Genomic DNA, 26641 nt, shown 5'->3' on the forward strand with positions numbered 1-26641 from the left:
GGACAAAGAACCAACGTGCAAACGACACCAGGAATGTCAATAAACATTGCAACGCTTCGCCAGGTGACGGCTGCGTATCCGTGTCGCGTTGATGTGCTACCACACTGCTACCACTTTGGATGAAAACTCGCACGGGCAGAACATGAAGTTTGAAGTTTTATTTTCGTTTGTCTCCGTTTTCTTGCTGCTGCAGCGAGCAGGAAAAGCTGGCAAAAATATTCCAATCGCACACAACCTTTTCGCAACCTTCGGGGGCAGCCTCTCGCTACTCCCGGCGGCTACGAGGTTGTTGGGCCCGTGTAGTAAGACTTTCTTCACCACTCAGCGCGGTCACGATCAAATTGAGTTGCTCGCTGCTGTGCTCGTACCCCGGGCCCTGAGCAGTTTCGGGTTGGCCCCGGCAGTTTGTTTAACGGTTGAGTGATTTCCTTACCCCAGCCCGCCGGGACCAAGTTATTACACATTTTTTTCCTTTCTACCATCCGCTCTCCGCTTTTGTCTTCACTTCACTGCCAAAGAATTTTCCATTTTCATGTTGTGCGAGCGTCTGTGCGCAAGGAGGAAAGTGGTTTTTCTCGTTTTTCTACACCTTCGACGCGAAGACACGCGGTGCAAAAAAGGTGCTACGAGCTCATACCTTCACTGTGCCGAACCGGAACCCACTTTAATCGGCCAGGCCAGGCCTAGCCGAAAAGTATGAGCGCCGGCTTTCCGGTAGCTGCGGAATGTTTCCCCCTTGTACCGCCCCGTGGAAAATGGATGATGTTTTTGGGAGTTTCTGCTGCTGCTGCTACTATCTTGCTTCGCTTTACTATTTCCATTTAATGTTTTTCGCTGCTGGTGCTGCTACTGCTGCATTGCAAGAATTTTTGCTTCTCTCTCTCTCTCTCTCTCTCTCTCTCTATTCGCTTTGATGTTACTACGGCTACTCTTCCCGCTCTCCACAAATAACCGCGACCGAATAGGTGAGATGGTCTTCAGTCATCAGCATCGGCGCTGCTCGCTGTAAATCGACAAAATTGCGCAAATAACTTTCTCAGACACCTGCTCGAGCGGCGCCAGAAACGGCGCCCCTCTCGCCCTCATCCCCCTCCTCAGAGAGACCCACCAATTGCTTACAACATTGTAGGACTTGTGCGTTTTGTGTTTTTCATCTTGTTTTTCACCTAACCCAACCCCGAGAGGGTCAACGCAGAGGCAACAAACAACGATCTCTCTGTCTTTCTCTCTCTGTAAAAAGCACCCCTTCCGCTTGTGTTTTCTTCCACTCAAGGTAGCTGGGCCTTTTTTTTGGAAAAAAAAGATAAGCATTCGGATGATTTTTCGTAGCACCAAATCGTAGTGTCAGTGTAATGGTCTCGTGGTTTTGTTCATTTTCATTTCCCCGGCAGCTTTCAGCCCAGCCGCGGGAGCGCGCGCGCGCGAAGAAGCGCGAGTAATTAGCGATATTATTTATGTTTTGTGCCCCCGTTGGTACAACATGATAATTAATAACAATACCCACCTCATAAATAATTTACAAATAGTTTCACGTTCCGGTGTCCCGTTTCTTCGCTCTTGCCCTAGCTGACGTTGCCACTTCTTTGGCGTAAGAGGGTTTGTTTGTTGGTCGAATAAACCAACACAGACTGCACAGTTTGTTAGTTGAGCTTTTTGTATAATGAATTACTTTTACTTACGGCTACAAAGTGGTGCTTTAAAACCAAAAAAAAAGAGCTTGTTAGATAGATTAGCAGCAGAATCAAGACAGGACAACAAAAAAGTTGGTTGTTAGAGCACAAAAAGAGAAGAAGCGTATTTTGGTGATTAGATTTAATGTGTAACGTTTCACAAATGAGTCGTGAGTGAAACAACCTTTACCGTTTACGGAGCTTATTGAAGTTCTCTGGATTGAAAAGTTTTGGCTGTGAGAGAATACTTTATTTTCAAAATATGCGATAACAAAACGCCCACTAAACAAGAATTTTGAATAATAGCTCCGATGTCGATGACTCATGTTATGGTTCGTCTCTTTTGGCATTTATATCAATGCTAACAAAATGCAAACAAAACAAGTTCAAACTATATCTTAGAAATAATTTTGATAAAATCCAATAAAAATATAAAAAAATCCTCAAATTACATAAAAATGAGCAAAACTAAAGCTGAAAAGGTTCAAATCTAATCGACCCAGAGCACAAACAACCTCAACGCAATCTCTGCCCCCCAAAACTTATTAAAACTTCACTCTTCATTTCCACCCTCATTAGCAGCATCACCATCACCGTTGGTTGTAATCAAAATTTGTGTGGAAAACGAAACGAAAGCGAGTAGAATCGTGTGGTCCAGAGCCAACACATAATTAATGACCAAAGCATACCTTCCAACACCTTGGCTGGGGGTAACACGACTAAAAAAAAAGAGAGAAAGAAATACAATCCAAACAAGTGTTTGTGTTAGGACTGTGGGTGAGAGTAATAGTTTCCATCTCGCGCTCAGTTTTCCATCCATTGTTGTACGCCACAACCTTTCTCGGCTACAATGCCGAAAGCAAGCTGCACCCATTTATCTCTTGAAGTGTTTTTTCTTCATTTCTCTGTTCCCTGTTTACTTAGCAAAGATTGCGCTGCGGTTTTGGTGTGATCCTGCAGGGGTGCCTGAATTGGGGAGCGTTTGGAATGCCACGGTTATTTGTATGAAATTTATTAATTTTTGTTCCTATATTTGGTGCTGCTGCCAATCCATATTCATTCACTCGCTCCAGCGCACTCAGTCCACTGTTTTTTGAGAACCAGAATGTTAGTTCCCGAGCCCAAATGAATGGGAAAATGTTTCCCAGAAAGTTTTACAATGAGTTAGATAAGATAAGAGAAGGGAATTTGTGTTGAATTCTTACAGCTGGATGCAGCACACATCTAATGTGAAATAGTTTTGAATTATTTATGTGTAAATTTGTATCAATTTCATGTTGAGAAGACATTACAAATGGTACGGCAGCGCCCTGTATCAGCTACACCATGCATGAAATGATGGGATTTATGAACAGCCAGCCTGAGTTCTCTTCCCCTTTTTTTTTTTTGGTGTGCACAAATGCGCAATGAACTCCGAGGGCACGTACTATCTTCATCTAATCTCACTTAGCAATCTTAGGATTTGCGCTGAACCTTCTTTGGCTGTTCGATTGAGCTCTGTCCCTTGACAAGAACAATGCCAACTGCGCCTAATTATATCGTGCCCGAGCTAGCCGAGTTTTTGGTGGAAATGGTTGGTAGATTGTTATCAACCACTAAAGCGATCCGTACCAGAGATGGGCTAAGGAAGGTTGCAGGACCTAGAGCTAGCATGAAATATACGCATACCCGACCCCCCGACGATAAAAGGTTTGGTTTGATTTTTCACGGCGGCTTTCCAATCGGGAAAAACGATCCTATCGCGACTACGGTGCGACAAAAATCACCACCATTTGTAATTTACGCTTCGGCAGCATAATAATACCCTTACCCTGCTACCCCCGGCTGTACGCTCAATCACTTAAGATGACAAGGTTACCACAACCAAAGCAGACGAGGACGTAACGCCTCGCAGAGAGAGAGTCGACCGCAAAATCCCATCGCTAAGCCGTACCAATTAGTCACCACCGGGAATGGATTGAGATGGGAAAAGAAAAAGGCAGACCTGGTACTCGGGCCTGGTGAGGGGGGGAACACGCCACACAGAATCAGTGCAGTGCATTGGGAATTAGTGCTGGTGCTGGTGTGTCTAATCTGCTAGACAAGATGATGTCTATGTTGCTTTTTTTTTTTGTTTGTTTGTCGGCGACACAAAGGGGTGATGTTTAATTGCCGGGGATTGACGGGGACTGGTTAGTAAGGTTCGTCGTCTGGTGGTTCGGTGTTATCGGGACGGTGTATTAGTTGCGGATTACCACGAGAATTATTTTTTTGGTTTTGTTCCATTATAAAGTGGTTTCGTGATGTGATCCGTTGAACAGATGGCCAACACTTACTTCTGAAGGTGTTACCTACAAACGTTGCCACGGCGAGTTGCCAATTATTTGAAGGGGGAAATTTGAAAGCAATGCATAACGGAAAGTGATTTGTCGTTCGCTGGTGACAAGCTAAAGTTTACGCAATTGATAGCTTCAGTTTGAAGTTGGGGTTTCAAGCTGTCCAAAAAAAAAAACCAAAGTTAAAAAGTGTCTTCTGACAGCGTGGCAATTAATTAGGCAGCTTTCAACAATAGCAAAATAAATCTTTACTGTACCTAAACCTCTCAATTCGTTCGGCAAACAGCTTCGCCAATTTGTGCCATATTAAAATGTGCCACACAGATGCAAAACAAAAAAACTTCGGATTCAACACACACACACACACAAACGGGTGACACATTTGCCCAAATCGAAGCAAGCGCCGGCGCGTACATAACCGCACACACACTCGCACACACGGGCGGAAAACACATGAACACGTACGCACGTGACATGGTAGAAAAGGGGTAACTCTACTCCAAGAGTGAGGAAAATCGCACTTGATATTGCGCTTCGCTCTTGCGTTTTCTCTCCCGCTCCCGCTTTCATCACACACACACACACACACACACACACGCACACTTATGTACACGTTTTTCACCATTCTGTAGCGTCGCCATCCCTTGTGGGGTGTAACTATGTGTTTTTTGCTAATTTTTCAACTTTGGTCCTTCGAACCGGACAAACCGGACCGTACGAACACTTCGACACACACACACACACATGTGCGCAAAACATGTCGGGGCGCGTCAATTATCGGGGAATTAATTTACACTTTCTGTAAACCGATGTTGCCGTGCGATGTTCGGTGTTTCTTCGGTGGGGCGATGATTGTTGACGCAGCAACGGTTTCGTGCACGAACACTCTTGCGTTTTTTGTTATTTTCCGTACGAAATTATCGATGTAGCGTTCTTTTGCCGTTTCGTGTGGTGAGATGACGGCTTTCGGGCCACACCTTATAAGGCGGAGCGTCGATACGCCCGGGAAGAGGACATCGAGCAGGGCAAGTCTGTGCTTGCTTCTACCGGCCAGCCCTTAAGCCCTTCCCTTCCACCCAACAGCCCCGCATGGGACACACCGGAGTGGCAAGTGGGTTTTGCTTCTTTTGTCGTCCTCCGGGAACAGCGGTTCCTTTATATCCGTTCATCCGTGGATGCGTTTGGGTTTGCTTCTTGGGACCGGCGTCCGTTCTTTCCCTTTTCCCTGTGATGCAAAGTGATGGCCGGCCAATAAGAAGGAGGTAAAAAGAAAAAGCCTCGCGACAACGACGACGGCGACGAAACGAATGGCGAAAAGCAAACGCAAAAGGAAATGAAGTCCGCGACCACTGGCGGCTGGCCCATCGACCAGGGCTGGTTTTTTGTTGTTTTTTTATTCAAAAAGGACCGTTTTGACCATTTTTCATTTTGTGCGTGTGTGTGTGTGTGATGCATTTTTGGGGTCCGTTTTTTTGCTGCCAAAGCGGACGAAGAGCAACTCAGGTCCCCCTTTGGTGAGTTCGTTCTACCAGCGTGGACGAGGGCGCGCCTTGCCGGCTTTGATGCAATATTAAATTACAAATCGCGTCGTCCGTCGTCGTCGCTGTCGTACGGCGTATTGTCGTGCGCACTTTTCCTTCTTCTTCGTCAGCAGTACTTCTCCTGGGGCAGTCTCATGTGTGTGTGTGTATGTGTGCGCTCTCCGTCCCGTTGTGCTCGTTCTCGCCCGGCCGGCCTTGGCGCGTGAGAAAGCGAGCACACTAGCGGGACCCTTCTCGTCGGCGAGCGAGTGCGAGCGACACACACACACCGCGCGCGCCGGTTTGTTGGAACGCTGTGTGGCGAATGCGCGTGTGAATGTGCAACGAACGGGCAAGAGACAAAGACCGTCGCACCGTCGGTGGCGGCCGGCGAAGAAGAAGAAATCTCGTTTTCTCAAGATGGTTTCCATTGCAAGCGTCGTGCTGGTTGTTCCCCACCGTTTCAGGGATGGGCACTGAAGAAAAAGGGGTATTTTTTATACGAAGATGATAGCGCTACTGCTGCTGCACAATAGTTTAGTTTGATGTAGTGTAGCAATGTTTAAACATTTTGTCAAAAAAAGTTTGAATTTTGATAGTAATAAACAAGTATAAAATATCAAAACGGTTCTTAACTAACTAATGACTGCCAAGAACAATCATAATTTTGTTTCAAGTGCAACTTATGATTGTGTGATCAAAATCATTTATAGTAAACTTTTTTCTTAAAACCACTATATGATTGAATAGCAATAAGTAGTAAGCTATAAGTCATTCAACATTTGTACTTATTCTTATGATTGAGCTTGTTAGGAAAAATTTTTTTCAATTAAAAAGTGTTTCATTGTAATCCTTTTGTATTTGCGTATCAGAAAGAAAGGATTTCTCTTTTGGTAATGGGATTTTATTGGTAATGGGTCAAAGTTGTCATACCTATCTGAAAAGATTTTATAAACTTTTTAAATTGATCTGCTTTGTTACCTTAAGTCATAAGATGGAGGAACAAATGTCAAAAGAATCCAACAGATTAGTAAGTTGAATGAGGAGGAAATATTTCATACTTTTACTACTACAACCACAATCTCTTCGAATACAATTAGCCTTCCGAAGGACTAAATGTTTAAAATGTTCTAGGTTGGTACACTTCAACCACATTTTTAAACAGGTTCTTGCATCGTTTTGGTAAGTTCTGTTTGACTTTAAAATCTTTTTTAAAACTATCATCAAGCACCGTAAGTGGCTCTAATCGTAATCGTAGAATCGAACAAGTTTTCCAGGACGTTCTTTTGCTAGAGAGTCCTCTTAACCGTGCAAGCCGTTTCCACGTACCGCCCTATATTAGGCACCTACAATAACCCAAGGCACCTTGATTGCTTGATAATTCTGCTCACTACACATTTTTCTCCACAACTTCCGACACTTTCCTTTGCTACTGCTGCTTCTCCCCTGTCCACACAGTGTGCCAAAGTGTTTGAGCTAAGTACTACTAAACAACCAGCCCCGCTCCCGCTGCAGCGCATAGGTTGTAAGTTATATAAACCACTGTCCCCTGCCCTTGCTACCACCACCGTCAGGCCATGAGTGCCGCATAATGTACTGTGCGAAGTGAATTATGAAGTGCAAAAGTGCCGGCGACGCCTGCGAAACCTGGCGACGAAATGCAACCCACATACCAACGTGTCGCATCCTTTCGGGCGCTGTTGGAGGGAATGGTACGCGGAATGGTAGGCTGGGTGTCCGGGTGGTGCCCACGGGTGGCGGTACAATTGCACTGGTCTGGTGGTTGGTGTGCTGGTGGGCTGGGTGGGTGCCACCACGCAAGGAACGCAAAGCGCACTGGAACACGCACACGAAATGCACGAACGCAATGCCGACGACATGCTCATAAATGTTTATCGGACGGTTATTGTGTGTGTGTGTGTGTTTTCTGTTTCTTTTTGCTTGCCTTTTCGTACTGACGGTCTATGAGTTTATGATTTTATATAATTTTAAGTTACAAAACTGACACAACATTGAAAGCTCTTCAAGGTATTTTCAAATGCGTTTTTTGAAGTCAAAACAGATTGCATTTTTGCTCATATTAATAGCACAAAAGTTGGAACAAAAGGAACGGCGCTTTCATCGATCTTGAATCGATATTTCTTCCCGCCATACTCCATAAACACGACAATCCACGTTAACAATCGATTGCTGGGATCGTAGCCGACGGACACCGCATCGATCGCGCACGACGGCTCAAAGCCCTTTAAACCGCGAGATGCCCTGCTGAGAAGGTGTGCCCCCTTGTGGAAGCCGGCTAAAGATGTGCTCTTGCTGTGGATTGCTGTAGCTCAATATATTTCATAAACCAGCGACAGCGTATGGTACGTTTTTTTTTTGCTGTGGCGTGCGCCTTGTGCCGTTTGGGCTGCCTTGGGTGGTCCTGGAGCGGGAAATGATTTGCTATTTTTCGTTCCATTTGTGATGGAGAGTTTTAAATTCTTCCCATTAACATCAAACCGTACCGCAAAATTATGTTTTTGGGACATTCTTCGTTCTTTGAAGTAAGTTAGGGTGATATTGTTTGATTTAATTCTATTTACTGTGATGCTCGGTTGAATGGTTGAACAACTCTTTAATTAAATTTTCCTACCACCCGTACCGTTACCAGTTCCTGCAAGCGGAGCGGAGTGGTGTCGTAGTTTATGAGTGTGGTTGACACCCTAAAGCCATAGGGTTTGATTAATATCTGCTACTTTGGGGTGGATTAGTGCTTGCAAAATGGAGAAACAAATCGAGAAACATCAACAGAAATGACGCACTTTAATAAACACCTCCATTAATTGTATTTCTTAATGTTAGAAAGGGGAAGCAAAAGATGAGGTAGAAAACACATAAAAATCTGTTCTTTTTTCCCTACCGTTCAATTAGCATATAGATGTTTTTTCGTTTTTGGAATGGGAAAAATAATATCCCGAGCCTCAAAAAACGTTTGCCCACACACGACGCATGAAGATTGCCGTTTGGACAGGAACATTGCTTATGCACGGAATGGAACATCCGCGTCAAACTGTGCGATTAATTAAAACACAAACCTCTCCCAAAAGCACAATCCAATAGGAGGAAGCGAAGCCACCGACTAATGGCTGACAACGCCTGTGTTTCGAACCTGTGTGCTGATGATAATGATGATTGGGATGACGAGGATGATATAAACACACGCACGCACGCAGCCAGTCCTCAGATCGACACGGAACGGGCCGGGGGCTCGAAGAAACAAGCAGGAAGCGTTCAAAGACTTCATCACCCGAAACTCGAAAAATTGATCTCTCTATTCCCATTTGGGGATTTGTGTTTGGGAAGGCTTTTTTAGTAAGACGGTGGTTGGAGTGGAATAGAAAATTGAAAATCATTCCCAGCGCTGCTGCCGTTACTGCTGCGAGCAGTCACTGAGCGTGGGGTCCTCGCCCTCGAAACAATGGACCTCCCACAAATCCCCCGACACTAATCATAAGAATTCATGTGCAGTGGAGTTGTGCCCTCTCTACCGTTCGGTAAGGTACAGACAGGCAGACAGACAGACACAGCAAAAGTTAGGGAAGAACAACACCTTCTCCTCCGTTACTCCTAAACGCGAAGCTTACAAGTGTCGTCGCGGGACGGGTGAACGTCGGTGGTCAACATTAGTTTATGATAATTAATTCCACCGGGGTTTGGATGGTTAGTTTTGTTGTTTTTGTTTTGTTTTTGAAAGTCTACAACTGAGCGCAGAGAAAATAAAGGCTTTTTTGTCACTGTCTCACTGTTGAATTGCGATTTTTGTTCGCTCATCAAGTTCAGCGTCATCGGTTTTTTTTTGTGGGCATGAATATTTATTGGCGGTGCCGTGACTAGGATTCGGCAAAACGGTGATATTAAATTCCAAAGCAATTATTACAACAACAACAAAAAAGATCTTCATTTTTCTCTAAATGCTTCTTTAAATGAGTTACTAAAAAGTTACTAATAGTGTAATTTTAACCACACAAAATAGCTAAAAACATTAAAACCAAACACATCGCAATAAGCAATCGAATGACGCAGCACAAACACCAACGGCCGAGCGAACGAAGTATTCAATTAATTAGCCATAAAACGTAATCTAATCAAAATCTCATAAATCATTCTTTATAGGCTTTTGTGTGTTGTGAAACGAAAGGGCAGCAAGAAAGGGGGCCAGAAAACAACACACAAACACGCCCCGAGTGTCGATACCTTTCCGTATCTAGGTCTAGGTGCTCTCGCTAGCAACTTGTCCGTTGCGGTGTTGATGTTTCCCCCATTTGACAGTATGTTCACTGGTAACGCTACAAAAGCAACACTCACTCCAGAAAATGAGCAATTCTTTGGAAATAGATATGTTTTTTTCTGTCTATTCCTTGTCTGTTAATGTCTTCACATTTATGTCTTTCTCTCTCCTCCTTCCTATGCTATGACGAAATAGCCCCTTTGAATTGAGGAGAGTGGCCAAATTAATACATCTGCTTCACCAGATCAGTCCGCCAGCGTGCCAACGGATAGAGCCAACAGCACGGTAACATGCTGGGATTAGCTCATGGGGATTGGTGGTAGTAAGCCCTGAAAGGGAAGGATCGATACCACCCAGCATGGAAAACATGGAGGGATTGCCCTTAATGTCTGAGATCACCTTCACGGATTCAATTATTCGTGATCTACATTTAACAAGACGTCTGTGCAGTGAAGGGATGCCTCGGAAGTTTGCATCTCACAGTGCGCCCTTGCGGCTGTAGCCAACGGGCAAAAAGGGATTCCACCGTTTATTAATGGAATAATAACAAGCACCGAGCACCCATCAACGCCAGCTCATAACGAGGCAAACGGTCTTCCAGTAAGAGAGAGAGAGAACAAAAAGGAAAAGGTTTCTGAACCTCCAAACCGCGCTAAACCGGGGCGAAGATCTACGGGATTATTTTATGGCATATTAAAGGTTGCCTTTTTTCCCTCTCTCTCTCTCTCTCCATTCCGGGTTGTTTGTTTTTCTTTGTCCTCCCGGTTGTAATTTCTTTTCCTCCTTCCCTCCCACCCCTCCCCTGGTTTACCTTTGCATCGCTTTGGTGCTCGTTCGCTCGTTTGTGGGCGCTTCCTGATTATTTATGATCTCCTGTCCCGATCCCGGGGTCCGATGACCCGCTGGCCCGCTCCGGCTCTGTCCGAAACGGTCCGTCACATCCCGAAGGCGCCTCTTTTGGGTCGTCGCGGGGAAGGAGGAAGACGTTTTGTTAAACCATATAATTACATGTTTGTTTTGTTCTTTGCGTGCCTCTTTTGCTCTCTCTCTCCCTCCTTTCTTCCGCTTCGTCCCGGTGTAAGCTTTCAAACACACAGATTAGCTCCCCATGCCCCATTACAATGTAAGACGACGGCGGCGGCAGCAGCAGCGTGGTTTTCGTTGCCGGCGCCGGCGCTCATGAGCGATCGCTTTAAATCATGATATCGATTATGATCGAAGATGATCGCCGTGGTCCGGGGAGGCCCCGGGAGGTCCGTCCGTCCGCACCGTTCCGTTGCCTTGGTAATACAGCCATGGTAATACAGACAGGGGCCAGGTTTGGCGGGAAAGGGGAAACATCGTGTCACTTGCCGGGAACGATGATGATGGATGGTTTCGCTTCCGCGGGCCACTCGCTTACCCACAAACACACACACACACACACACACACAAAGAAACTCTTGAAGAATACTACGGTGGGAACGGATTTCTTCGGGACATTTGTCAATGTGATAATTGGTGGCTTTCAGGGTGATCGGGATGGGTTACGCGTGTGTATGTGATGTGTGTGTGTGTGTGTGTGTGTGTGTTGATGGCGCCAGTAAGGTACTGGAATGGAAGGGTTCCCCTTGCTTGGTCGCGGGTCCGACGGGAAGGATACCATTTGAATTTGAATGATGGATTGTTGGATCGCAGGATGGGAAAACAGGTCGTCAAACCATTTCGATCGAAGAGAAAGCAGGGTTTTTACATGTGATTAAGAATGTTTATCAAAAAGAAATTTATATCCTCTAGAATGTCTTTCAAAATAACGATCGACCATGCTTCTACATACTTCAGTAGGTATGGCAATCAGGATCTTGATAAAAAGAAAACGATAAAAATACTACAAAACTGTTGACCTCAAGTATGGTACAATTGCTCTTGCGATCATAGGTTTTATATTTAGTCAAACATTTACACAAAATATACAAAATATACAAAATGTACTGTTTGTAAGATGCAAAACTGGTCTTTAAAATCAAAAGTTAAGTCATCCGATTCAGTTGAGGCATCTGCAACTCTTTGCTTTACAACTTTCGATTCTAAATAACGCTAATCTTGGATGGATATAACAACTGCCAAATGACTTCAAACCTTAAGAAAACACTGGACATAACAAAAAACTACCGACTGATTTGCTTCGTATGCAGCGTAGGCGCCAGTAGTGGAATACTTTTCAATGTTTAAATCGCACACCATTTGCCGTACCGAAAACCAAGCAACCCCGAAACTCCAACCAGTCAAGTTCGCCAGCCAGCCATCCGAACGGACGGCTTCAAGAGACATTTTGTTAACTTTCTGCAGTTTCTGCACCCGATTCATTGTGGAAAGGTAACGGCTAAGAATGTGTCGCTCGTTCTTAAGAAGAATACGAGCTACGAGCGGGGAGCGTAAAAGATACAGCAATCAGGATAAAATAAACTCAAAGAAAAGACACCCCCGGACTGCTGCTGCATCGTAGAAGCAGGAAGGGAAGGGAGGAAGAGATACACCGACCATCGACACATCGACAACCAGATCAGATCGATATCAGGCGGGCGTGCGTTTACGCGGACTTTCGGAGACATGTTGGGATGATGGGAGATTGATTTTCCGCCTCATCCTTCCATCGGGCCCGGTGGATCGGCGCTTATGGCGTTTCACAATTCTCGGCCGGCGCACCAGAAGAATGAGAAGAAGAGGAAGTGTTTTTTGTTCGTTTCGTTCGTTGCTCACCCACCACTATGCCGTTTCGCATCTCCGAAAGCCATGGACATCATTCCGCACGTCAAACGCGCCTGATCGACGCGAAATGTCGTACGGAACGTCGGAATGCTCTCGGCTGCACCCTTTGCGGGCCATCGGCATCCTGGTGTCTTGGTGTTTTGGTGTGTGCGTGTGTGTGTGTTTGTGTGGAGAGGCGGAGTGGATTGACATAATGAAATGCTTGCCTTCCGCGCCCGAAAGGGGACGGTGTGGTTACTCTGTCTGCGAGACATTCTACACATCCTATTTATGTTCAGTTTTTTTCCACCGCCCTTCCCCTTTGCGAAGGGATTGACAAGTAGTAGTGGTCTTCGATTGGTTTTGTCAATTTAAAGTTGGAATAGTGTAGGGAGGGAGGGGAGGAGTTGTAGCAGGATGGGGGTGGATGAAGACAGAAAACGCGGGTCACGGGAGACAGCAGCGGACTTGTCATCATAGTCTTTTTTTTGTGTGTGTGTGTGTGTGTGTTGTGTTTTTTGGGAAGGTGCAGTGATGGTGGAAGACGGACATGCGTTCTATTTCGATTCGCGCGCTCAGCATTAAGGGTTGCGCCGGCACACTCTAGTGGACCGGCGTCAGCATGAGCAGGGCACATAAAAATCAGTAAAACGAAATAACTTGACATATGTTCAGCGTCATGCCACGGTTAGGGCGCGGGTTTGGGGCATGCTGGAACTTATGCTGGTTCAGGCATTAGAAGGTAGAATTTCGGGCAACATCAAGAAGCTGCGGCAAAGATTGATGGACGAAGGGATGAAAGTGGAGAAGAAAAGAAAAACAAAACCAAACATCAAACTCTCCGAAATAACACAGTAAACAGACCTAAATCAGGGTGGTAGGGCGAGACGCGTCCCTTGCGCTCGTGTAGGATGCGGGCACAAGGATGGGGGGAAGATCCATCTAAGAATCTCGTACCACAGTTTGATACGTCGCTTGATCATCTTTAAAGCATGTTGTTTTTGGGGTTCACAGGGTTGTCCGCCTGTCTTTTTCCCCCGACGCTCCAGACTTGTCCGGACACAAATAGGAGCAACATTTTTCAATCCTACTGCCACCAATTGAGCACGGAAATTGAATAATTGATCGAAACTACTGTAGTCGCGAACGTTGGAGTCGTTGGAGTGATGTGAGGGGGGCGAAGGTGTAGCAAATGGGCGAAACAAAATGGAACAGGAACAAATTTAGGAACAAAATGCTTCTGTTTGATGTTTGTTCTGAATGCGGGTTGAGATGAGTGATGTTTTTTTGGGGAAGGAGGTTGTTATCTAGTGTGGACAAGATATTTATAGAGATACATTTTTGTGGTGTGTTGAGTTTTGGGGCGTTCTATCGTACTAAACTAATTGTGAAACATTACAAGTGAAATTATTTCCCCTCGTTGGCATCAAAAGCTCAGTTTAATCGTAAACAGTGGTGAAAAGCTTCATTGTTTTTGCTTCCAGCCATTTCAACTCGTGGGTTTCTCTGAAGCAGGGGATGTGTTGATGTGAGGAATCAAAAAAATACATCATAGTCTTACAAAAAATTAATCTAGCCAAGAATTGTTCAACACAGGACAGAAAATAGCGATTTCCTGGCGCACTTCAAATTGTTTTTGTCTTTAGACATTAGATAACGTTATTTGTACGTACTGGCTGAGGTTAAAACCACAGCAGCGTCACCATTGATTTCTAAGGTCTTACCTTTTTTGAATTCCGAAAAAAATAATTCAGCCGTATTCCTTAATCTGTATCTTATCAATATGATAAATATAAAGTTTCAATAAAAATGAGCCTACATTTATTGCAAATATTGTTTTCAAAAGGGTAGATTTATGGCACAAATATTTTTTTTAATATAATACGACGTTTGGTGACTCGAATTACAACAACAACACAACATTTTGCTCTTAACTTTGCTTACCTTAAAAAATACATGCTTAAGATAAAATCAGATACGAAAGTTTCGGTTTTAAAGATGTATTTTGATGAGTGATACGATCAACTAGGCCGTTCTTATGAGAAATAAAATAATATGTAATTTGATGCCAAAGCAACAATTTATGCATAGAGCAATGTTTACAGTTCTGAAATTCTCCTAAAATGTTCTACATCAAGGACAAATACATACAGCACTTCAAAGAATATGTTATATACATAAAAAAAACTTTGCTAAATCAAATGTCAAAGTCCTTGTATTTTCATTACCAACCTTCTTGTTGGACGGCAAATCAGCAAACGCAACCGTAACTAAAAGCCTGCTCTGAATACGGAACCTGTTCGTAAAACGGCCGCGACTTTACTGCCCACTACACTCATGGTCAATTTTTATTGCCCCTGGATGCTGGATGCCGCGTGCGCACCCGAGCAAACTGATAAACGATCTGCACGGAGCGCTCAATCGGCTGCAAGAAGCTGTGTATGTATGTGCTGGAAAACTTTAATCGAACGAAGAAAAAGCAACAAATACGGTGGGTGGTACTACTGGCTGGTTTTGTTGTCGCAGTTTTCCAAGCCTGCAATGGCACACACTGGACGGGTCCAATCCGCCACCGCCTATCTGCATTGAAAAGTGCAACGCTCAGTCGCTCCGGTCATTCGCGTATGCCTGTCGGTGGTCTAGCGGAAGCGACAAGCGGGACGGCACCACCAATGGTGCTCTCGACTCCCTCCCTCATATCGCTTCTGCATTTCCCCATGCTAAACAGCCAACAATGGCGACTGTCTGGCGACGCGTTTTGCTGCTGCTGCTGCTGCACACAGACCTACCCCGCGGAAAAGCGTGACCAATTTATCCGTCCGCCAGCATCATGCTCGACGGCACGATTCGTAATCATTTAAATACGCGACCTCGGAAGGAAAATTCCGCTCGCCCAATCGCGTCTGCAATAGGACACACACACGCACGGGATTGTTCCGAGCGTTCCGGTTCCGATCGATTCGAAGGCTCGCGATCGCCTACCAAGTCCAGGAGAATGCGTCCAGAGAATGCGTCCAGAGTCGCTTGCACCGCAGAGCTTCGGCTTTATCATTGCCAATCGTCTGGTTGCCGTCTGCAGGGTGGCCAGGACAGACTCCTGCAAGCAGCAGCAGCAGCACAAACCGTTGCAGCAGAGGTGGTCCATTCTCGGGCGAGGCGGTGGGATTCAGGGACTTTAAAGCCTTACATCGTTGCTTTGCAACGAGTATGCTTGCTGCTTTGTGCTTTATTTATTTCCAAAACGGCAACACCGAATCGGGGAGTGTGGATAAGGGCGAGCGTGGCAAGCGTGCAGAAACAAATAATTCATAAATAATTGTAAACTACCTACTGGCGCCGGTTTGCGCAGGAGGAACTGAGGCGTTGGTACAGCAGGGGCTTGGAAGATTGGAAGATCGATCTACACCGTAGAAACCTTTTTGGTGGTGTGGTCGCTGGTGCTGGTGGTTTCCGACACGCTTATGCCCGGGAATGGATCAGCAAAATCATAACCGTATCCTCCCAGACCGTGGAGCTCCAAGAATTGATCTCTCTCTCTATCTCTCTCGCTTTTGCTACCCTGTCTCTTACTGTATTTCCTTTGTCAGTCTTTTTTTAGGACCTAGCACAATACCTTGGGAGCGGCTCATCTCCTTGTTTTTTTTCAATGTAGCCTTCTTCCAAGCCCGTTCGCCCGCTGAACTTGTTCGCCTTTTGAGGATAATAAAACACGACCCCTCCGCCAACAAAACGGTGTGTTGTAAGCTTGGCTTAAGATTTAGAAAGCTGGCCGGTGCCGAACCGTTTTGTTAACAAGATCCAATCAATCGTCCGGTGGAGGAAGCGAGCCGATGTGTGTGCGGTTGGGAGGGTTTTTCTTTTCTTTCTTGGTTATTCTGCCCATCCTTTCGCCACCGACTGGTCATTCGCGGTTCGGGATCATCCCGCCAAACGAGCCCGGAATGATATGGGGTGGTAATGGAAATCGACTTGGGTGGTCTTCTGGAAGCTGAATAGAAACGATCGGTAGAGCTTCACGAAGCCTTCACCGACGGGTAATAATTCGATTCGATTTCGGTACTGGTGGAATGGGATTTGATTTGGCAAAGAGGAGAGGAGATCTAAGCCATTTGATCGTGAACTCTCCTAGACTTTTTACTAAAAAGTCATCCCTCGCTCAAGAATAATTTGCACTGTCTTTCCAAGTCATTGTGTCCAAGATCCGACACCTGGCGTTTTGGATGGCAACTCCTCCAGCAAGGAGTGCAACCCACAACGCTGTTAAAAACACGCTCACGTTATGCTGCGTGAGGCGCTGGCAGTGCCTAAATCCGTGGTTATGGTTTTATGATGGCGAACGTGAATAAGTTCGACATAGAGCAACACAAAAAACGCAAAGAGCAACCCCAAAAATGCATAAGAAAATTGGACAGGCAAAACAAACAATGGACCCCACGAGCAGGGCCGGTTATGCTGCACACCCAACATAATGGTGATGAGTGCTTTTGGGTTTGCTGGTTTTTTTTTGCTGCTGCTTCTGCTGTTTGCTTTGGTCACGCAAAGGCCTTCTGCTCCGTGGGCAGCCTCCACCAAGGCCCAGGTCTGCCTGCAAATTTGGCCGGGGTTAAACGGTTAAGAATGCACCCCAGACCCCAGACGCCAGCACAGGACGTCGAGAGTCAATCACGAGCAGCAGAACGATAATTATCAATTATTTATGATTTTTGTGTGTGTATGCGAGAGAGAGAAAGAGAGAGAGTGTGTGTGTGCGAGAAAGATCTTTTTGTGGCCAGCAGTGAACGTTCACTGGACGAGGCCTGCAACGAGCCTGGTTAAGTGAACCCACAGCTAGACTGTGATTATCTTGTTACCCCAACCAACCGACGAGCTCCCCAAAAACACAGGGCGAGAAGATAAACGGGTTCGAAAAGAAATGAAAGTGAAACGTTGCTGCAGCAGCATCCTTAATCGATGGTTATAAAATTTCTGCTTAGTTCAATGAAACGAAACGATGAAATAATTAACGAAATTTACCGCGAGACGGCAGGGAGGAGCCAAGGGGTGCTGAATGTTTGCACAAAAATTAAGTGATTAAACGTAACAAAACGGGCGAATGGGAAGCGAATGGCGTTGAAACGTGATCTTCCGGGGGGGAGAAGTAGGTAAGCGGTGCAGGTGCTCTCGTCCGTCCGCGAACGTCCCTTTAATTGACTGTGAACTACACCTAGACGGCAGTGCGCTATCTTAAACGATCCACACCGGTTTAATGCGCTACAAAAAGCTGCACACATTCATCATAATTCGTTTCGGGCGGAGAGAGAGAGCTTGCTGCCTTTAAAGCTCCTGGAACATCATCACGACGACGGTGGTGTTATGGAACTGGGGGGCGCAGAGTGGCTGGATAGTGGTTGGATAGAGGAATGGAGCAAACAAGCGACTAGATAAGCCGATCAGTTCCCATCAGTAGTCGGTGGGAGTGGGCCTCAGCCACTGTTGCTTGCGGTACAGATTGAGACAGTGTTTAACAACGTGCTTCGATGGATGTAGATCACTGTATGGGAAGTGTTGGGGTGTTACTAGCATGTTTTGCTATTTGATTGAACAAATCGGTTGAGGATTGAGGATGCAGACGGGTTGGTTGCTTACACCACGTTTGAATCATTTAGATGATCTCAAAATCTCTACAAAAGTTTTTGACAGGAATTTTTGCACCAATGTCTTCTATTTGTTGCCCCAAGAAGAATGAATGCACAACACATTCAAACATATTCATCATTTTACTTAAGAACAAGCATCTAATATGACATTTTTGTTATCTTTCTCTCCCCTCTCTTTGTAGGTAAGTGTTCAGCTTTCATCCATAACAACAACAAAAAACACGATCTAACCTTCATTACCTTTCGCTAACAAGATACATAATATGATCGCGGGGAGCGCATAACTTTCCGGGAAACTTTAAGCTAACAAATCGCCTGACCAAGAGAGGGGCAGGTATTGTGTGCGAATGTGTGTGTATGTGTGTGTGTGTGATTAAATATATCTTGTTATAGATTTTTCGGGTACGGGTGCGATGGGTTAACATTCTCCTTTTTTACGGGAAAATCTCTCTCCTTCAAATCGGGCAGGTGAATCTTGCATTTGGGGCGCCAGCGTCAGGCAAGCAATCGAGCAAAATTGGACAATCAAACAAACATACACACACATACACATGCACGCTGCGCAACGTGACTAAAACGAGAAAGAGTTGAACATTGAGGATGCAACGAATGTATTCAATGTAACAAGATCGGTGAGAGATCGCACAGCGCAGCTGCGGTGGAAAAAAGAACGAAAGAAGCAAGCAAGCGACGAACCTGCAGCATTGCAAAAAAGAAATCAGCAACCAAACCAACAAAAAAAAACTGTAACAAACTGATACGAAAGCATTCTTCGATACAAAATCAAAGACGGTGCGGACCGTGCCGTTGTCCACTCTGTCCCTTTTCCCGGTGCCCGTTTGCGAACGTGTGTGTGTGTGTGCGCGAGCGCGCGCGTATGTGTGTGCATTTTTCGAAACCCAACGGGCGCCACATTATTTATGTTGATTTCTTCGATATAGGACAGTTTTGCGCCGGGGTCCGCTTCGGGATTTTGTTTCGGGAAAAATTATAAATATTTCCCTGCCACTGTCTGCTCCTCCTTTCCCGATGGTGGGCTCGTGCTGCAGCAGAACTGAGAACGCATCTACAAGAAGGGATCGCAGAAAAGGCGCCAGACTGCAGCGCCTGGTTTGTGTGTTTTGTTGCTTCTTTTTTTTCCTGTGCGACCGAGTCGTCGTCCCTGGGATGGGACCGTGAAGCAAACGGCAAACCCTGATTAAATCGCTACCACGGCGTATTTGTTTACGCCGAGCTCTGGGTTCGTTCCTACTTTCTTACCGTTCCTTTTGCCGCCTTACTTTTTTTTGCTGAACGAGATCTCCCGAAGGATCGCACCGTTCCGTTTCCCGCACCCTCATGTCAGCTGTACCCCTTATGGAGTGGGGAGGAAAGGTATCTGTGCCCTTTTTGGGGGGAATTGGTTTTTTGTGGAATCGGCAGTGAGGATTGTGTCGTTTCGTTGGCGTCGCTGTCTTCGTTTCGCTGGCTGGCGACAGACATCACCTACAATGCCCTCCACGGCCCGCACGGCGGTTTGTCGTCGTCGTACCACGGTGACCCTTACGGGCCTGGTGTGTGATCGCTTTCCGTGTGAAAGCGACCATGTAGTCCACAAGTGCACATGCAAATTGGGTGACCGTAACAAAATAATGACCCCCTTGGATGGTGGGCAAAGAAAGAGAGAGAGGGAGGGATAAGAGACGATTGAGGATCGCGAAAAAAAGGACATCGATTTGCATCGATTTTGCTGATGCTGACGCTTGCGGGCCCGTTAATGTGTGTGTGATTCGAACTGATTCCAATATTCGCATCCGTAGCGTGAATATTGATGAACCCGGTGATGTCTTCGGTTCTCCACGCTGGATCTGACGTCTCGTGTTGTACATTCGACATCGATGAGTCAAATGAGTTCAGGGCTTGAAGGAGGGGGAAACCAACCCAAAAACAAACAAGATCAGCAGGTTGCAAACTCTTCCCTCGAGCGTAGACTGGACAAGAAAGTGTGCGAAGAACCTCTAAGTCACCACCAATGTACTCCGTTTGATAGTAAAAATCTTTAATTTGCTCCACCACCACCAAGAGACCGTAGGCTGGCTTTAATTACTCCATCCCGAACGGCATCCAGATTTCCGATACGGGCCCGGTGGATTATGCCGCTGTAGAGACTTCTTTTTTTTCGTCTCCTACCAGCAACCTAGACAGCTATTCGGGGCGGGCGGGACCCAAACACCCGTAACGTCCTGGGAACCGGGAATCACTGTGGCTTTGGAACTGGTTTGCCCGATCCAGTGGTACTGCCGACCGGAGAAGGGCGAACACTGGGGCGTACTGGGTTTATTGGTTTCCTCTACGTTTCTGCATATTAATTGGCGATAATGAGCAACCGGTGGGACCACCGCCGTGACGCGACCAACGTGTGTGCGCCAGTTCAATATTCCAATGCCTCCCTCCAATATCTCCGCTCCCTAATGAGTCTGGGTTAAGATGAGGTTTTTTGTGTATGTGTGTCGTTCTTTTAATGTCCCAGGCAAGATCTGGAGCTACAAATCCTACTCCTTTCGACACCTGCCTGAAGCGGAATGGAATGTTGAGGTTCCGATTGCCACACGAAGACCTCCCAGATGAGGCCCGCCAACTTCTTCCAGTACCGCCACGGTCGTTGCACTAACCTGGCCACCGGTCGTTGTGTGCTTATCTGCGTGTGCGTGTGACCAATTGAATGGGCATTGACAAATCGGCTCGTTAGGCGCGTTGTTTCGGTGGCATCTTCATTAGAAATGACAATGGGAATCATGGGTCTGGAGCTGGAATGGCTGAGGTAAGGTAGGGATGATTCGAGAGCGACAGTTGGGCGTTGAAAAATGAAGTGTAATTGAGATTGGAGGAGAATGATTTTGTGAAGTGTTGCATTTATTTCACCAGCATCTAGCTATTGGGGAGAGGGAGTTTGATTCAAAAATGTCCACTCCTGGGACGTTGCATCGAGAGCATGCTTGGAGTTGGGAGAGAGTGAGAATGATTGCTGAACGTCAAAGAAAAAGGAGATTTTAACATTTTATTTGCATATTGTGTTTAATGACGAATACAAAACAGCATTTCGTTGGAAATAGGCATAGGAAAATGTTTGACTTGTTAATTGAGCTTCTGGAATAGTCTTCAACCATAATAACTACATTGTTACTTTACTGGGCGATGGAATGTGTATGATTGAAAAATGTCCTCCAGCGCTACAAAACAAAAATCTACCAAGATAAGAAATATGTCCTCCGTGACAAAAAGCACACAAAAAGTAAGACAACATTCTTGTCCCCAAATTGTCTCCATTCTGCGCTTGTCACGATCAGCTTCGCATCATCGCCAGTCCTTCCCGTTTTGCACATAGCTTCTTCTCCCTTCATACCAGCTTCTTGCATCCAAGGCATCCCGGCCCCGTCCCAAGCCTACTGCAGCACTTGAGACTTCAAAAGTGAAACCAAAACGGCGAGCTACACGCAAGGGAAAGAAAACCCACTGCGCTAGATAAATTACTCTTCTCCAAACTCGCGGACAAGGATCTTGCGATTTGACAAGGAAAATATTTGTAACCGGCGGTTTTTGTTTGTTTGTGTGAGTGTGTGTGTGTGTGTGTCGCGAGTGTCGCCAGTCGTCTTTGCTCTTCGCTTTGCTTGCTCAGCTCCAGCTCCAACCTGCCAGAGGAGTAAACCTAACACCGAGAAAGCGAAGAAAGAAAAAAACTGCCGCCGCCGCCGCCGAATCGAACGCATAAATTGAATTCCGTCTGTCGGATTTGGCGTGCAAACGATATGTTTTATTCTGCCGAGCGCGTTCTGCTGTGGACAGAAGCGTGGAGGATGAACACACACACACACACACACACACAAACTGGACTGGAAAATAATGAGCCCCCACAAAAGGCGCGGGGCCGCGGGGACCGCGGGGTAGTGTAACGAAAGGTATCAATAATAATGGCGCCATTTATTGATTTATGCTCGATTGTTGTTGTTCGCGCGGGCCGGCAGGCGAACGGGGGGAAGAATATCTTTTTCTCGTGGTGTGCTCCGTGCTGCTGAAGCAAGAAGGAATGAATGGGAAGAAAAGTGCGACCAATGCGACCGCTTGTAATGCGTTCTAGCCATTTGGGAAGAAAACCCAACCACAAAGCAAATCCCCCCCTCCAAACGCACACTGCCCACCGATGATGAACATGCATGAATTTGTTTCTTTTATGCGGCCGCATGTAAAGCAGTGCTTGGAGCTAGAACTTGATGTTGTTGTTGGTCTTGCTCTCTGTTTGTAGTTCGTGATGCTGATCGCCATTTTTTTTTTTTGAATTTTGGTTCCCGTTTTTAGTGGGTGGTCGTAGAAGCGAACTGGCAGAATCTCGTTCGTTCATTACTTTGCTAATTGGAAGCATAATTGATGATGAAGAAGAGCATCGATTGGAGTATGAACTTATTTTCAAACTGGAATTGTTGTAGCTTAAATAGAAAATCAATTATATTTTTCAACAATTGGAAAAACGTTACAGTCGAAAACGTATTTTCTTTCTAGCACACTACAATTATAATGTTTATTGCGCTGAATTCAGTTGTTCAGTATATTACTTTTCCTGCAGTCAATGGGATTTGTAAATCATCGAATGTTATAAAACATTATAACATTGTAATCGTTGTAACAATGTTGAAACAATGACAATAATAGTATTAAGGCAATATAAAATGCCCATGTTGGCTTATCCTACACTGGCTTTAGTATCTCAGACGCAGAGCTTTTTAATATTGTATTCATAAAATAGGTCATTTTTAACCTTAATCGCTAGATCATATAAAACCAAAGTTGATGAATAATGCTTTCTTACATTTGAAGAACACATAAAGAGCGTAGATCATGATCATTTTAGTCTGTGAAAAATAACGTAACACATTTTAGGCACTTGTCAACACTGTTTTTGGCATTAAAATCATTCTTTGAGACGATGAACTATCGCTCTTACTACCTCACCATAGTTGCGATTTGTGGTCCCGCAAAAGTGAAGCGCGCTCCGTGTTAGAAGTAGCACCGCCGTATTGGTTTGGTTGGTCCGGGTAGACGGTATAGTAGCTGTTGCAGGCGCAAATGCCTCTGTACACCTTTCCCATTAATCAGCCTTCTCCCCAACCCGTAAAAACACTCCGCACCGTGGTCGTGCGAGTGCTGGAGCGGCTTGTGTCTGATTTGTTTTTTTTTTTTTAATTTTGTTCGTTTCAAACTTCCCGCCTTGAATTTCCTCCCCTGCAATTTTATTCCGTGTCATTAATACCCGTTTACTCTCTTATCTTCAAGGTTGGCGATGCCTCCACCGTTTGGGTATGTAACACTATTTTTTTTACACACTTTTGATTTCTACTGTCCCATCCTACCCACCACAACCTGCGCGGTGCAATGCTGTGCGCTACAAAAAAAAAACTAATGCGGAAATGCTCTTGCGTGTGCGCGTGTTTGTTGCGTTTTGATGAACGACGAACGTGAACGCACAGATTGAGGTAATTGAGAAATTTTGCGAAAGCGATTTACAATTGTTAAAGATAAAAATGGTTTGACTGGTTTGGAGAAGATATTTAAAAGAAGGAGTAATTGCTGCTACGTATGACGTTTTTCTAGCTGTGCATATACGGTAGGCTTAAGAACGTAGCCTTTAACGGCAGTACGCCATAGTGTCATTTTCAAGTGCTTCGGATTAGCACCTCACTGGACGTGAGTTCGATTCTGCTTTATCGCTTTATACGGCTGGTGAGATAATATCATTTCCATTTATATTATCACGTAAACCCGTTGTTTAGGCATGCAGTCATTGCATTAATAATGCAGCATACATAAAGAAGAAGAAGAAGAGGCGCTAGTGTTTCTACTCGCATTCGCCTGCGTGTGTGTTGAGCGCGCCACAAGCTTTATGAAGATAATTAATGATAATAAACCGATCGTCCGTGCTTAAGCCGCGCGCCGCTCCTTCAGTACGCTGTGCAAGGGAGAAGAGTAGTAGTAGTAGGGGGAAGCAAGTCTGTTTAAGCCCACCCAACAAGCGCACATTTCTTCCTCCACAACAGCAGGGGGTGATTTTTACACACCAGACGGGTGGAAAATCCGTTTCAATTCTAGCCGATGCCGCCGCCTCTGGTGCTGCAAGCCGGCCGCCGCCGGGTGATGGCAATGATTACCGGCAATCAATAAAAATGAATATCAATATTACTTTGCTACCCTTGTAATGGGGGGAGGGGATGAGAGGAGGTTTACATAAAAGTAAAAATGCCGCCACGATCACCGCTGGGTGGCGGTGGAAACATAAAACACAGACACACACACGCTGAGGGAAAACACGAAATCACATAAAACAGTGCCCCTCCACAGCATCACTGTGGTTCGGTGAGGTGCATTTTGTACCCTCTTTGCCTGGCTCTCTCTTTTTCTCTTTCTCTCTTTCTCTCTCTGTTTAATGGCAGCTACAGGGGGAGAGTACATTGCAGCGTTAGTGCAAATATGCGTGCGAGGAGGAAAAGATTTATTAAAGCCAATAAAAACCGCTGCGCCGGTTAAAGCGCCAAGGCGGCATTTGGCTTTAGACTGCTGGAGATGAAATTGTTACATGGCAGCTATAGGTTTAAATGAACTTTTACTCAGACCTTTATTCAAAAAAATCTAAAACAAATAGTAATAACACAATTGACACTGAATAAGGTAAAGCAAACCACCCTAAAATAGACAAGAGTTGCACCAAAAATTGAAGCGACGCTCAAAGTGAAGTCATCGCGGTGCGACATGCGCTCAACCAATTATTTCCAATTTTCCGACAACAGCACACACACACATTGCTCCCTTTTGGGGGTGGCGGGGAGGTTGTTTTGTCGTTGTCGCCGTCTCAAGGTCCTTTTGGTCGCCCACCTCGTGAGAAGATCTTGGATACGGAAACAAACCCCCCACAAATGCAGCTTCACCCAGCCGCCTCGCTGCAATGCACGAACGCGATCAAAGTACTTCCGCGGGGTGCGTCACGCAATCACGAGCGTCTAAAAACATCGGTGGTGGTCATCGGATACGCGCATGAGGGGGGGGGGGGGAGGTCTTTAACATCGTAAAGCGCATGTTTCGTTTGTGCATGCCGGTGCGCGGCCCGAAAGGCTCGCGTGGGGAGCCCGTCGGAAGAACGCCGGCGCGAGTGAGCAGGCGCTTGCATCGACGCCAGAGGTTTTTGTGTTTTTATATTTAAAACCATTTCTTCCCCAGCCCCAGCCAGCTTCTTCTGCCGTGCTTAAATGGACTTGTCGCATAGGGAGGAGGGGGAAGGAGTGGACAACGATGTATTCTCTTTCTTTCACTTCCCTCCTTGCCAAGCGCACTTGTTGGAACACCTTTTGCCACCAATGTTGAGCCAATGGGTGCGTTGGTTCGATGGGATGTGGATTAAACGAAAAAAGCAAAGAAAGCCACTATTTGCCCGTGGTTCCAGAATCCGGCAGTTCACGATTAACGTTCGCAAAAATGCTCCAAAGCAACAAGAGCGAAATCAAGCGACGAACCTTCCCATTCCCTGCATGTCCTTTTTCATTCTTGGGCCACTCTACTCCCTCCCGCTCCCATTTGTGTTTTAACCCTAAGTTCGACCGGATATCGGTTCGGTTGTCGCCCGCTCGGAGGTCCGCTCGGAGGTCCCCGTCGGGATGTTAAAGAGCGGCGCTTGCGACGGGAGATCAAAGTCCCGATCCGCCCGGTAAGACGAGCGCACACTCGATCGAAACACGACGCCAACTCGCATGACGCCCGTTCGTCGCCGGGGATGTTTTTTTTTTTTTTGCGTACCCACACTCACACACACACACACTGAAAGCTGCTTCCCGTTTTTGGAGTTTCTGGCACCGGAGTTTGGTCTTTAGTGAGACGATTTTGCTGCCGCCGCAACGCTGGAGTCGCCGGAGTGATCAGGTTTTTTCGTCGGCGAACATCATCGCAACGGACCACGGGGGGAGAGATTGAGAGAGAGAGCGAGAGGCGCGAAGGGATAAAATCGTTTAAAGTCGGCCGAATTTCGTTCCCCTCATAGCCACCGGAGCTGGGCTGAGGGTGGGTGGGTGAATCCGTTTTTATGGTGCTGGTGTGTCTTTCGTGTTTTTATTAGGAACCGTTGCTCGGTTCGGTGCGGAAATTGGGTGTATGTTTTTTTTCATTCTCTCTTTTAAGGGTTTGGGTTTTTTGTTTCTTGTCGCTCGCTTCTTTCACTTAATAATCCCCACCCAAAGTGTCCTTTGCCGGTGGTGCAGTGTATCGTGTTACGATGGGTACCAGCAGCGTCTTTGATGTATGCCTGTTTTATTTTCTCCTGAGATTGTTCGGGGATCGGGAACGCCATCGGTGGCAGGGAATTGCTGAAATAACTTCGCAGACAAATTATTAGATCGTTTGATCTGGTGAGGTACCGGCATTGCTGCTTGCCAACTCTTGAACAGAAAAGGGAAACATTGTAGAAATAAAACACAATTTATGCTGAGTTTATCTA

The 26641-nt window shown here is 45.9% G+C and overlaps 1 protein-coding gene across 4 annotated transcripts in view; it reads left to right on the forward strand.

The window, feature by feature from the left end:
- Window positions 1–26641, forward strand: part of LOC120956523 (optomotor-blind protein) — a 125399-nt gene that overhangs the window by 53326 nt on the left and 45432 nt on the right. For 2 of the 4 annotated variants that reach the window (XM_049608315.1, XM_049608314.1), the window contains exon 5: window positions 23440–23463. The exons of the other annotated variants lie outside the window; for them this stretch is intronic. In XM_049608315.1, the coding sequence (XP_049464272.1) occupies window positions 23440–23463 (24 nt within the window). The remainder of the gene's footprint in view (window positions 1–23439; window positions 23464–26641) is intronic. 4 annotated transcript variants of the gene reach the window in all.

The sequence above is a fragment of the Anopheles coluzzii genome, chromosome 3 (genome assembly GCF_943734685.1).
Source record: "Anopheles coluzzii chromosome 3, AcolN3, whole genome shotgun sequence".
NCBI lineage: Eukaryota > Metazoa > Arthropoda > Insecta > Diptera > Culicidae > Anopheles > Anopheles coluzzii.